At 42.3% G+C, this 13,998-nt stretch overlaps 1 protein-coding gene across 2 annotated transcripts in view; it reads left to right on the top strand.

Moving 5' to 3' along the window:
* Window positions 1-13,998, top strand: part of ATP8A2 (ATPase phospholipid transporting 8A2) — a 638,305-nt gene that overhangs the window by 18,516 nt on the left and 605,791 nt on the right. For both annotated transcript variants that reach the window (XM_019525447.1, XM_019525446.1), the window contains exon 2: window positions 3,965-4,109. In XM_019525447.1, the coding sequence (XP_019380992.1) occupies window positions 3,965-4,109 (145 nt within the window). The remainder of the gene's footprint in view (window positions 1-3,964; window positions 4,110-13,998) is intronic.

The following is a 13,998-nucleotide window of genomic DNA, read 5'->3' as shown; positions in this document are numbered from 1 at the left end:
GGTTTTAAAAAAAAAAAAAAAAAAAAAAAAAGAAAAAAAAAAATGAAGACCTACATATTTATTGAGGGTACAGTGATGGAAAATGGGAATGAATCTGCTGTGCTCTGAGGGAAAAGCAGGTACTAATGTTATGAAACAAGCCCTACGATGGAACTGTCAGTAAACGAGAGAGAGATCAAGGAAGTCCTAGAGAAGAGCAGTATACTTTGACCTAGGGGACCTTGACTTTTATTGGGCTGAAACCAAACAGTGGCCACAGGTAAAGTTGGGTGGTGAATGGGCATAGAGGCCCTATGCTCCTCATGGAACAAAGCAAGTATTGCTGATGAAATGGCTTTCAATGGTGTTTGGGCTGGGTATTTGGGTTCTGAGCATCACAGGTTTGTTCTGTTGATATCAACAGTCCCTACTTGTGATTATTTTGAGAGCAGAGGTAAAGTTGTCTCCATGTTCTCAAAGTTGTTTGAGGACATGAAAGTTTACATATGATTTAATACAGGAGTTGGCCCTGAAAAAGTGTGTTCCTGCAGTGCAGAACATCATTTTGTCAGTCAGCAGTGCTTCAAAAGAAGAAAAATTACTCAAAAAGCCTAGGGTTGAAATGTCTTATTTTTTCCCCGTGAATACTGTTAGATGGATAATTTAGGTGTGACTTTCAGTAGGTAAGAAAAAATATAAAAATATCAATGTTATGCTTCAAGATGTTTGATGGCTGCTAATTGATGGAGAGGAGGAGGTTCTTCCCTGATGTAAAGAACTATTTCATTTAATTTTTCCCCTACAGAATTAATTTCATATATATATATATGAAGCAAATAGTTCTGGCCACTTTCAGGAACAGGTCAGTGGGCTAGATGGATCTCTCTAACCTGGCATGTCCACTCCTGTGTTTTCTATCTATAGTATTGCAGGACACATTTTCAAAGTTATTTAGGTGTTTGAAGAAGCAGGTGGATGTCTCACTTTTGAAAATAGCACTAGACAATCATCTGCTTCAGCTGCCTCTGTACAAGAACAGCGCATCTTCCTTGGACTCCTGCAGGATGGCCAACCCCTATTCTGGGAGGGTGATCTTCATGTAACCTTTAGCCACCTGAAGATTTAAAACAAGATATTTTTACTGAAAAGAAATCAGGGATGTTTACAACATGGTGTATTTTGAGACCTTCACACCTGCTTTCCAAAACAGATGAGAAAAACCTACATGGATCTTTCAGATTTAAATATAGGGGCCTCAGACTTGCTTTAATTTCACTCTACTCGCATAATATGGGGTCAATAGAAAAGGCTGGTGAATTCCCAGGAGTGCTGTTCTAGTTTTGCCTCTCTAAATGGGTATTTTCCCCTGATTAAAGATAGCAGGAAAAGATCCTTTGGGTGTTGCAGTACTAAATACAATCCATAAGGCACAGTAATTTGTATAAATAATACCTAGTTAGAATTTTATTTTTCATGTGGACAAAGGGTAAATACTGATGTAATGACACTAGAGTAGCTTTAGTTCCTCTAAAGTTCATGGAGTGAGCTGAAGCCAGGTGAAATCAATGGAGTAATTTAAAATTTACACCAGTATACCTGAGAAGCAAATTGTATCCAAAACAGTATAAATGGGATTGCCTCTTCTACAGTAAACAACTAGGAGTTATTTGCATGTGGTCATGTCTGTTTACGTGGATGCATGTGGTATTAAAAATTACATATTGTTGAAAATCTTTGGAGCCTGTGTACTAGTTACGTTGATCAACTACTGGTACAAGAATTTTTTTTTTCTGATTTTACAATGCGTTGGCTTTTGTGAAAGAGATGAGTGAAGTTGCCCCGTAGTCTGGCTAGTCTGTAGAGAGGTTATGAAGCCTATTGCTAATGGAAACTCTGAGGGACTACTGGGGGTCTAAAAGAGCTAAATTTAGCTTAACTGGTAAAGGTCTACATTTTTTTTTTAGTTTAAAGGAGAAGCGTTTCAGTCCTGTCAACACGTATATAAGTGAAAGTAAATATGTACTGGAATAGTTCTATAGAAATCAGACTGTTACGTGACTAGGGTTAAGCAAGGATTTGCAATGATTTTTTTTTAATTGGACCAACTGTTGCATAGTTGGGAGAGATGTTTGAGGAGCTTTGTTTACAAAGTGCCCTTAAGTGTTGGTAGGATTGGGGCCTACGATTTGTAATTCTCTCCTTGTGTTTCTAGTAATGTGCAGCGGTAGGAAATGGCATTGGTTTGGGGACATTTCTAAATGGAAACACCCTTGAATCCCAATTGTCCACTAAGGTTTAGTTTTTGTTGCTCTATTCTAGTGAGAAAAATAAAGGGATGATTTGATTGGTGACCACATCTCAGATTTGTTTTTAATTTTGTTTTTAAGGAACCATGTAATATAACATGATTTGCTGTGTTCAGCCAGTGAAACTAACCCCCCCCACACCCCCTTTAGTCACCCACTCTGGTTCAAAATGTATATATTATTTAATATTTCATTAAACAATAAACAGCAAAATAAACTGTAAATATTTTCAGGAAATTTACTACTCCAGAATGTTTCTGTGCCTAAATAGCAAAGCAAACTAAAATGTATTGCCAGTCTTCAAGATAAAGATGTACACAGTTATGTGGGTAATGCATTGTAGGCATACTGTAAATGTCATTTGAGACTTGGCAGAACAAATTTATTTCTTGCCATTTGGATTGTTGGTTTTGTCCTTTACTACTCAAAGCTTTACAAAATAAAAGGAAAATAACACTATACTTTGAAGAAAACGTTTGTGTTTTAAAATTCCATTAAAGTATTACAGTTCTAGGCAAGGTAATTCCCACCCTTCCAAATATCAAATGATGACATAATCTTAAGGTAAGGATGTTGGTGATTAAAGCTGAGTACATGAGTTGCTCACTCACTTTATTTCCAAACTGGGGTTGGAGCTCAGCCTTGCGACTAGTCCACACTGCAAACTTTTCCAGACTCCAGAACTCTGCTGACAACACTTTGCAAACGCGCGTATCCGGGTGCGCAGGCCCTCAGGACTTCAGACAGTTGCTACGGTTAGTTCAGCAGCCGATGCCTCCTTGGGGTAGACCAAGCTCCTTGATGGCACGGCTGTTTGGTGGTGCTGCCAGAAGCGCCCAAGTGTCCACATACCCTGGCAGCACAGCAGTGCTGCTGCTGGAGCTGGTGGCAGAGCAGGGTAAATGCAGACATGAGCTGCGTTCATGTTGAACAGCTTGGTTTTCCCAGTCTTCAAACATTTACTCTTTCCACTGCTGATTTGTGAGGAGCTGGGGGGGAGGGAGGAAAGGGGTGGGTGGCAATGCCATCCCTCCCAAAACTTTTTTGGGCCTTTTAGGTACAATGTTGTACACTGTAAATAGTTTGGTTTTACATATGTGTGTGCACGTGCTGACTTTAGTACATGCAGTCAGTGGAGCTCTGCTTCTTCACTGAAGCCAGAGTGGGATGAGGCTCTGGGTGCTCCCAGCCGGCCCTTTTTCTGGCCGGCTCCCCCTGCTGAAGTGGCCGGTGGGCGAGCAGAGCTCCAGTCACCCTGACCTGCTCTCCCACCCCGGTGGCTTTGTTTGTTTGTTTTCTGGGGGGGGGGGGCGCTTTCCCTTCTGCTGGGAGCCAAGTGGCCCCCGCACCCCGCCCTCGGAGAGGCTGGGGCAGATGACGGAGGCTCCGAGCGGTGCCGGGGTGCGCAGGCCCGGCCGGGTGTGCGCGGGCGGAGGCAGGGAGGGACCCGCCACGTCTCCCTGCAGGCGGCGCTGGGCCGCGGCGGAGCCTCCTGGCGGCGAAGTCGCTGCCAGCCGCGGACCCACCCCCGTTGCCAGGGCCGAGCCGGGCTCCTCCATCCTCCCTGCGCATCGCCCGGGGTTGGGGCGGGGCGGGGCGGGGCCGTCGCCTGCTTTTGTGGCGGCGGACGGGCACATCCTGCGGCCGTGTCTGAGCCGCGCGTGCTGCTGTTCCCGCAGGACCCGTGTGCTCCCCGCCGGGCTACTGCAAGGCGGACGATGAGATGTCCGGAGCCGCGTCCTCGGCGGACCTGGACGAGGCGGCCGCCCGCACCATTCACCTGAACCAGCCGCAGCCCAGCAAGTTCCACGACAACCGCGTCAGGTGAGTGCGGCCGCGTCAGGCCGGGCCGGGCCGGGCCGGGGCTGCTCCCGCTCCCTCTCGGCCCGCGGGGTTACTCACAGGGTTGTGCCGGGCTGGCGTGGGCGGGAGGCCCGGCTGTCCTGCGTGGGACAGCAGGAAACCACCTCAGCCGTTTTATGACCCGAGGCACGGGCAGGATTTGCATCCCGATGCCCTCCAGCAGGAAAAGGCACAGGTGGGAGCTGGAAGATGCAGGGGCTGGTTTCGGGGAAGTGGTGGCGAGAGTGGGGCGCTTTCCGTTGGAGGGTTGGGGAGCTTTTCGTCTGTAGGCTGGCACCGTCCGGATGTTGTGGCCCACAAGCAGAGTTGGTCGGACAGCAGCTGTCAGCATAGAGTGAGGGATTTCAGTGCGGAGCATGTGTAGCACCAGCGCTGAGTGTTTTTTGGTTGTGTGTTTTTAAAAGAAAAAGTGCCCATGTTGCGACTAGGCAGGGCTGTGCTTCAGCCGTGTTCGTGGCTGTGCCGTTGCACATCCTATTCTGGTGGGGTAAAATCGAGCTGGTTTGTCTTCAGCTTGGAAACCGTTCTTTTGGGTTATTTTTAGTGGCTGCTTTTCTGCTCAGCTTTTGATGAATTTGCATGCAAGGTTTGCAGTACTCCAGATTGTCTCTAACTTTTCTTTCTCTGTTTTCACGCCTGCCTTGCGGCTGGGTGCCTGTTTGGCTGAGAGAGGACCTCGGAGCGTGACAGGACTTTATCGAGATTATGTGCTCCAATTTTAAACAGTACAGCGAGAGGCACGGGTTGGAGGTTGAGCGCAGTTGTTCAGATGTCAGGAAGCAGATTCTGTTGGTGTACACGGTCTTGAATTTCATAAGTAAGAGAATCTGTTGGGAATTTTGAAGTCATTACATTTCAGTTCCTAATAGCCATGCTAACGTAGTTGGAAAGTTGGTGTGCACCTATTCTTGTTGTTTCAGAGACAGCTTGTGGATGTTGAAACAACTGAATTGTTTAGATGCAATAGTATGAGAGGGAGACTTTTGGAGAGCAATTCTGTTTGTATCTCATCTCTTTATTTGCTTCAGACCAGTCCCATTACAGTTACAGATCTAAGGTCACTTGGGTCAGAGGAGTAACATCCCACCAAGGAAAGGTTGCAGTTCTGTTGTGATGGTTACATGGTAGGTGTTTATCATATGTTGCCTGACTTTAAAACCCTGTTGTTGTGACGGCCTGAATCTCAGATGGTTCAAGCTGTGCCCCTTCCTACTGTAAATCTGGAGGAAGCATGTTTCAGGTTCTTACCCTTAGACTAGGTGTGTTTAACCACTGTTTGATACCTCCTGTACAAAACCACAAGGTTTAGGCTCATACCCTCCTGGCTCTTGAGTTTGTTTTTTTTTTTTTAAGCTTCCTCAGCCCAGTGAAAAAGGAAGATGGAGAAAGTATAAGTATAAGTCAAGTTACACATCGTGGGTTAGGTTGTAATACAGGAGCACAATGAAAGTCAAGAATGGGATGCAACTTTCAATAAACTTATTTAGGGAGCAGTTAGCCTGCTACACTACCGGAAGGACTAGTGTCTAGGTGCAGTTGGGATGTCTCTGTGCAGGACTAAAGATTCATATTGCCCTCCAGCCCTACTGGCTTTCTCAAAGTTGGCTAATCCAAGTAGTTTCTCAAGGTGTAACATATGAATGAATGCTACACTTAGGAGCCTTACTTACTGACCAGAACACCATTCCACTAAGAACTGTATAAGTAACAAAAAGATGGTTGCTCTATTATGTCTGTGCACAAGCCAAGAGACATCAGGTAGTTACAGACAGGTTGGGAGTATATGGACACCGTGAAGATGTCAGTCAACATGGAAAGTAGTGGCCTCAGTGTTCTCACGGAGAATTTAAAGGAGGATAAGGAGGTAGCTTTGTAGATCATTATGGGTATGAACAGATGAACACATTGTACAAAGTTAGAGAAGGATTGAAGTCTTACTATGCATTGGGTGATCCTCTGTAACTACCTTGTATGTTCACTCTCTTGTAGTAAAGTGGAAGCTAAATTGACCTAGTTTAACTTCCATGTAATTGTGGGATACAGCAGATGCCCAAGACAGTAACTGTGGATAGGCTCATGCAATGTAAACGTCCTCCACCCTCAACTTGGTATAGCTGTTTTGTCTGCCCATACCCTATGTGTAGGTTTTTCCCCAAGTGTGAGGAACAGCATGGCAGAAAGCAGTAACGTGAGGACTGAGCAAAATTTTAGCAAGGACTGTAGGAGAGAGATTAGTTTTACAATGCTAAAAGCCAAAGCCACTTAGGGTTTTTAATGATTAATTTAAATATTTTAATAGGAAAAAGCCTTGAGATGAAACCTCTCATTTCTAGGTATGTCCTGGGAGCAAGCAAAAAGAAGATGTAGCACTATGTTCTGTGAAGTGAAAACAAATGAATACAATAAGAAATCATGCTGAGTTACTGTTTTGTAGACGATGCAGTTTTCAATGATGTGCAATTGCCAGTACTACTTGCAAAGATTAGGTAACAATTCCTTGATCCAACCAGGTAACTAAATAAGAAATGATCAAAGCCTTATTTCTTGATCTGATTGCAAGCTATAATACTAAATTCTGATTTTGTTTTTCTGACATTTTCCTGCCAATCATGTTCTGTGTAGGCAAAATAATGACTTAAGGGATAGGAAGCAACAAATAAATGGCCCTCCATATTGATGAAGAAAAGTAGCATTTATTGTCCTCAGTACCTTCTACCAGATGCTGGTAAGTATGTAAGGGGTAGGGCCTAGCTCTTTTCTGGGGGTGCAGAGCATTGTCTGCTTGTCTCAGGTCAGCATTTTATCTTGGTCTTCCTAAAGTTTACTTCAGGCTAGGAAAAAGATGTCTTCTACCTTCTACTGTTGAACCATTTGAAAAGGACAGCACAGCATTTAGCCTTCCCCATTTCAACCTGATTCTGTGCCTGTTTTCCAAAGTTGGTCATTTTTAGAACAAAATGATTGATCACAAGAATGATTCCACAGTTCATTGATCTTCTTTGCAAAAGGAGCTCCAAGAGAGGTAGTGGGGATAAAAACTAACTACTTTTAAAATGGAGCTTGATCCAAGCAAGGGATGGCATGACATGGCTGCCTGTGATCACAGTGGACTAGATTCAGGGGTGTAGAAGGTTCCTTCCATTCCTACATTCCTTTTAATCCATGCATACACGCACAGCCCTTTGCTTCCTGCCTCAAAATGTTGATACAAAGACATGATGAGTGATGACATAAACTGTTTTTAAACCATTTCAATCCCTTTTGAGATGGAGGTGTGATATAATAGAATAAGAAAATGCTCATTTTGTAATATTTGGGAAGGTCACATAAAAGACTGTTCCTCCTTTCTCCTCCCCTGCCCCCACCCAAAGAAAATCCAGGGTCAAATATTGATTTTGGTGTAAATGATTGCAATACTATTATACTTGGTGTTAGTTTTATGATTACCTCCATTGGCTATACAGTACCAACTTCTGTTTGCCAAGGATCTGGCTCAACTCTATGCTGCATGGTTTCCAAGCATGTGTTGTGCATCCTAGCCATTCTTCAGGAATTAAATCCATCATCTGTCTAGCGTGGGTGTTGATCTTTCAAAAATAACTATGTTCTCTCAGTGTCTTGGCCTGGAGAGCCAAACTGTTAAAATAATTTCCATATTTAAAACTATCCCTAACCGTTGAATAATTATGATTTCAGCAAAATAGCCCATGGATTGCAACTGCTGTTGCAACCAGTGCTCTCTGTGCTTAGGTTAATATTTAAAAAACTATTGGCCTGATCTTGCAGTCTTGATGAAGCCCCACAAATCTGCCTTTATCTGGATTGCAGGTTGAGCCTCTGTGTGGAGTTTTATAAAGAAAGCAGCAATCAATAAAGGCAGTATTTTGCTCTCAGAAGCACGTGAGGAATCTTGAATCCAATGTTTTACTCATGCTGCCCACACACAATCTCCCACTGACAACACTTAGAGCTGAATTTTAGACTTGAAGCCTTTAGGGTATGATTCTTATGGGACTTCTTTGGCATGCAAGAAGAGGAGAGCTATGTTTATAAACTGAGATTAATTGTTGTCTTCCCAAAGTCAGAAGGTAAATCATCATCCTAGAAAAGATAATGGACTAGAAGTCTTTAGATTTATCTTAAAACAAGTGCTATACAGTGATTCAAGTGTCAAGCAGCCCTGTGAGGAAAAAGAAATACTATTTTGATTTTTATTGAGGTACTGAATTTAAATTATTTTTCCGAAGGAAAATTGTAGTACAGCTGGAGATCTACAAGAACTAATGCTGTGACCGTAAGGCCATCTTACAATAGTGTATCTACAGCCTTAAAGAGGATTCTCATCTGATGGATAGAGGCCAGATTGGTCATAGGGTGCTGACTCCTTTCCAGCTGCCAACTTCTGCTGAAAGCAGTAAAACCTATATTAAATTATTACTTATTTTTTACCCTATATAAACCAGTAGTTGCAGTTGCTTCTGGCACTTGCTATTGGGAAAACATGGTTTAGGTTTTTGAGTGGTGGGAAGTTGATCAAAGAGATAATGTCTTAAAATGTGGTTCACATACTGAAAATGTGTAAGAATATATAGTTGGTATTTTTTTCTGTGTTGTAGCAGTGCCAGTCTAACAGAGTGCTCCAGATTTGTAGCTGAAAATGTAATTTAAAAGTCAGTATGAACACTATTCTATATGCATTGCATCAACATGCCTGTTTGAAGTGAAATGTTGCATTGCCCTGCAGTTCAGTAAACTGTCCTATGCTTATCTAGTTTGAGCTTAGTCTTTTCTGGAAGCTCAAAACCAATTTATCTAGTTATTTGTTTGAAATGGAGGCCAATTATATTGTTTTCACACTGTAAAGGGTGGGGGAAAAACTAAAGAGTACAGCACTTTTCAAAATATATGCTTTGCATTCTGAAATGTTACAGCGCTACTTTTCTTTTTAAGGGAGCTTGAGTTTTTGAGTCTTGAGTTATAGCACCTGGAATAAATGAATAATACGTTACAAAAACTGTGCAGAATATGTTAATTTATGTTAAAGTGGGATGCAGATATAGCTATGTCTTGGGGAAGGGATATCTTTTCAAAGTTTCTTGCTTGTGTATTATTTTTAGTAAATGCTTGAAACCATTTCACTCCAGAAGCAGCTTCATTTTGTTGATGGGTGAAATGATTGTGCTTTCATGGGTGACATTTAGTGCAATGCAGGAGACTGGCACAAGGGTCTGTACCATCAGTTTAGCTCTTACTACACATATTGAGTGAAGAGTAGTCCCTAGTACTGGACTTCTGTAGTAGGGTGCATTTCATCCAATGCCTCCAAGTCCTGCCCTCTGTACTCTTATTTTAGGAGATAAGAGCCTGAGGGAACCCTCCTTCTTATTTTTGATTCCTCTGTGTGTGCCTTGTCTCCCAACAATCCCAGTACTAGCAGACCAGCCTAAATACTCCAAAAATACACAAGGGAAAGATTAAACCACAGGTCTGCCTCTTTCTCCAAAGGTAGCCAGGTGTGTCCATTGGAGCTGTGTTGTGCCCATATGACTCATGCATGCTGATGACCCAGGGATCCTGGTTTTCTCAGATTTAAAAAAAATCCCCAGTATTCAGTTAAGAAAAAGTAAACCCAAATCTACATTTTTCTGTGATTTAAATGAAATACTCCCCCCCCCCCCACACACACACAGCAGTGTTTCATTTTAATCATGGTAATATGTGGATTTGGGGCTCTTTTTTTAAACCAAAAATTGGAGATTTTTTTAAATCCAAGAAAACCAATATCCCTGCTGATGACTCTCTGGAGTGCTGAGGCTCCACTATCTCCTCAGCTAAAGCTAATGCATCCTGATACCATCTGCCCCACCCCCACAAGTCCTATGGGACAAAAACCGCTAAGTAATCTATGTTGTTATTAATAGAAAAAAGATACAGTAGCTTGGATGGTTGTTTGTTTTTTTTTATCAGTGCTCCAATAAGCTACTTCATTCTTATGTAGTGGTTTAAAGTGTTGAGCTCCTTGGCTAAAAGCAGCCTGATCTCTTTATTTAGAGAAGCACCTGTCCATACAGTAAGTACTCTCATTACTAGGGATCCTGGTTTTTTTCATGATTTAAAAAAAAAGCCCCAATTTTTGGATTAAAAAAGTAACCCCAAATCCATATTTTTGTGACTAAAATGAAATGCCGCATGCACGCACACATGCACATTATAAATATATATATATAATAATGTGTTTCATTTTAATCCATAGAAAAATGTGAATTTGCAGTTACATTTTTTTAAAATCTGAAAATTGGGGATTTTTTTTTAAAATCGGGGGAAAAAAAAACAGGATCCCTGCTCATTACAATGTTCCTTTTTTTTATAAGAATCCTGGTACTTACTGTTATATGTGGCTAGATCATTCAACCAATCTGGGGATGCTGTAAAACATGGTAAAGGACCCTTCTCCCTCACTTCTCTCCCCTGACCCCCTACAAGAATCCTTTTCTTTAGTAGAGATCTCAAGGTGCTTTAGATCTGTGAATCAAGCAGATTAACACCCCCAACACAATCTTTTCAGTTTACGCATAATTTGAAGGGTCGTGCTTACAGACAATGTCACTTCATGATACCCTTCCTTTCAGCACTGCTTGGGAGATGAGGCATTCTATACAGCATTTTTTGTTTCTGCATTTGTGACAGGCAATGGCTTGCAGGTGCAAGTTAGTTGAAGGCTGTACAGCTCCAGACCTCACTGCACTTTTGTGGCAGGGGCAACTGTTGAGTGGGATCAGCCAGCAGCTCCTGGGGATCCATGTGCTGTAGAGGCCAAGTCTCTTGCCTGTCCTTAAGACATCTTTCCAACCTTCTTCGAAGAGATAATTCAAAGAAACCTGTGGGAGAGGCCTATTTAGGGAGGTTTCTAGAGGCTTTCTTGGTCAGTGATCGGTGGCATTTTTGGGTGATCTCTTATTGTGGAGTGTCTGACCAACACAGTCGCATGCAGATGTGCAGTATGTGGTGCTGCAGACCTGTCTGAGGCACCACACACTGCCAATGCAGGCATTTCCTGTGCTGCTTCCCCTGCCAGGGTTTGATCCCGGGAGATCCTGGGGTAAAAAAAAAAATGCACACCAAAAAAACAAAGTGGGGAGATGGTGCCACCCAAAACCGGAGCCTGGTTGGCAGGAGTCATGCTCCAGCTGCTGGCCAGGCTCCCAGTTGCAGGAGCACTATGGCCGAGGCCCCCAGGACTGCAGCAGTTGTGCTGGCCTTATCCTCCCCTATGCTGCCCAGGGTAACCTACCTCGTGTCAGAGGGGGGTTGGCATGGGTGTTCCCTGGGGACAAGTAGCAGCAGCACAAGGTGTGCCACGGCTGCTTATCCACAGGGAAACAAATGTCTGTGCTTATGTGGATGTGACCCATGAAGGGAGGATGTTGGGAGCCTACATGGAATCATCTGAGAGTCTGGTCTCTCAATTTGTGCATGCATTGATTTTTAGGTCATGTCAGGGAAATAAAAGCTAGGAAGAGGGATCATTGGTGCCTAGCAGCTGCTTTAGTGTTGTGTGCAATTACTGCAATATTTATGATGCAGATTAGAGAAGACTTTCAGCCACTGATGCCAACACTGAAATACAGTTTGACTTTATACAAACAAAGCTGCTTCTTCCATAGAAGCGTGCAACATTGCCCAAGTGCAGAAGTGTCGTTGGCTCAACTCATTCTTACTTCAGCAAACACCATTTGCTGTAACAGGAATTAACTGAATAATGGCTGAGTCAGTAGCGAGTACATCCTTCAGAATATGGCCAATGCATGTTGCATCTACAGTGAAATACTCTTCCTAGAAGTTTGCTATTGCCACCACCACTTCAGTTGCTTGTAGCATCTATGGAAAATGGTTACAAAATGCTAGCACCACAGGCCAGATTTTTAGCTGGTGAAAATTAATGTAGCTTCAGTTTAACTCATAACCATGACAATTTACAGGTGAAAAAAAAACCTGACTCAGTTGCACATGAAATTGAACTTAAAATAAAGATGTGGTGCCTTGTCTACACTACTGCCTCTAATTTCAGCCACTTCTGGTGAAAAATGATGATAGAAGGGGATTGAGGAAGGAAACTTCCTAATTTAGATGGACCAAAGATTCCACAAACTTAAAAGTAGCATGCTATGTATGCACTATATACACTATTCATAGACAGTCATGGTATTGTGTAATCTTTTGGGGGGTGGTTTTTTTGGTTTGGGGCTTTTTTGTGTACGTATTTTTTGTTTTTTTTTAATGTTTTATACACCGTTTTGTAGTATCACCTTGAAAAGTATGCTACAGTAATTGGATTTAAGTGAAGTTTGAGCTTTCTAATCAGAGCATGAACTAGTGGAATGCTAATGATAAAAATCTTAATTTTGAAAAGGCTGTTTCTAATTGCTTTAAAGCAGGGGTGTCAAACTTATACAGCCCTACTCTTTGGATGAGTGGTGTAGGGCCAGTTTGTTGGCTGAATTGGGAAGCTTAGGAATAAAAGTACTGTGTCACTTCTTCCTTAGTATAGGATTATAGAAAAGTAGGGCTGGAAGGAACCTCATGAGGTCATCTAGTCAGCCTCCTGTTCAAGCCAGAATCATCCCTGATTTAACCTGTCTTCCAGGATACCTACCTGAAAGTTAGACTTGAGTATGTGTATTTAGTACGTACAACTGTTCACCCTTTCTAACAGATTACTGTAGAATTTATTTTCATGAGATGGACTCTTATATTGATAGCATTACTTTTTTGTATATAATTTTCTTGGCTAAACTGAGGCAGAACTTTGTAGTCCCCACTCCATTAAAGTTAGTGCAACCTTATCTAAAGTAAAGACTTGAGGTTTTGGACCTCTAAATGGAACTATTATTTAGTAAAATGTTAAGTTTTTTTTTTTCTCTGCATTGGGCATTTGCTTTCTATTGATAATAGCTCGGGCAAGAGCTTATTTTCCTATGTTTCTGAGTGTATTCTCATGATGCTTTTTCTTGGTTTTATCTTGACAGTGACCTATGTAGTTCAGCAAAATGAGAAATGTTTGTTTTGCTCCAACATCAAAAGGAAGCTGTGAGAACATTTTAGACTAGATTAATTTATTGTGTAACTTCTTTGAGGGATGGATATAGAAAATTTGCCCTATAAATTTGTCTATCTTATTTCTCAAGTATGTTTGTTCTATTTGATGAATAACAGTTGCATCTTGATACATTTGTTCACCTCTTAGTTTGTACACCTGGAGCTGTTTCAAACGGAGGAGAATTGCTCCCGGGAGCCTGCAATGGCTGTTATGCTGTAACTGCTACATGCGTGTTCTCCTGTAGTGATCAAGTGAGCAAACACTCCAACACTGACTCTGGCTGAGGTGAGGTTAAAGTAGGAGCAGTTTTGCTACTCCCCTAAGGCTGTAGATTCATTGATAGTAGCTGCTACTGTTACAGCGTAACAGGTGTTGCGTGGTCGGGAGTGGCTGCTCCCTCTCCTTTTTTTGAAATCTCTCCACGTGCATGCCTGTCCATACTCTAAAAAGTGATTAGTGAATTAAGTAGAAATTTCTTCTTCATCTCGACTGGGAACAGAAATGACACAAACTGGTACAAGTGAATGTAATTGGTTCAAATCTGTAACACAACCGAAGTTCAGTGCACATAAACAACTTTTAAAATGGCTGAAACCAGTTTAAGATAAACCTGGATGAGTTTAATATCAGACTCAACTGATCTAGGTTAAATTGGTTTATTGAACTTCTGTCCTAGGTCCCCTCCAGGTTCAAGTTAATTCACAGTCCCCTGGAATCCCAGGAAGCTTAGCACCTCCCCTGCAAGCTTCCCCG

This window comes from Gavialis gangeticus, unplaced genomic scaffold (genome assembly GCF_001723915.1).
Source record: "Gavialis gangeticus isolate Ggan-Ray unplaced genomic scaffold, GavGan_comp1, whole genome shotgun sequence".
Lineage (NCBI taxonomy): Eukaryota > Metazoa > Chordata > Crocodylia > Gavialidae > Gavialis > Gavialis gangeticus.
Note: the sequence above shows the minus strand (reverse complement) of the source record. Positions and strands in the feature narration are given on the sequence as shown.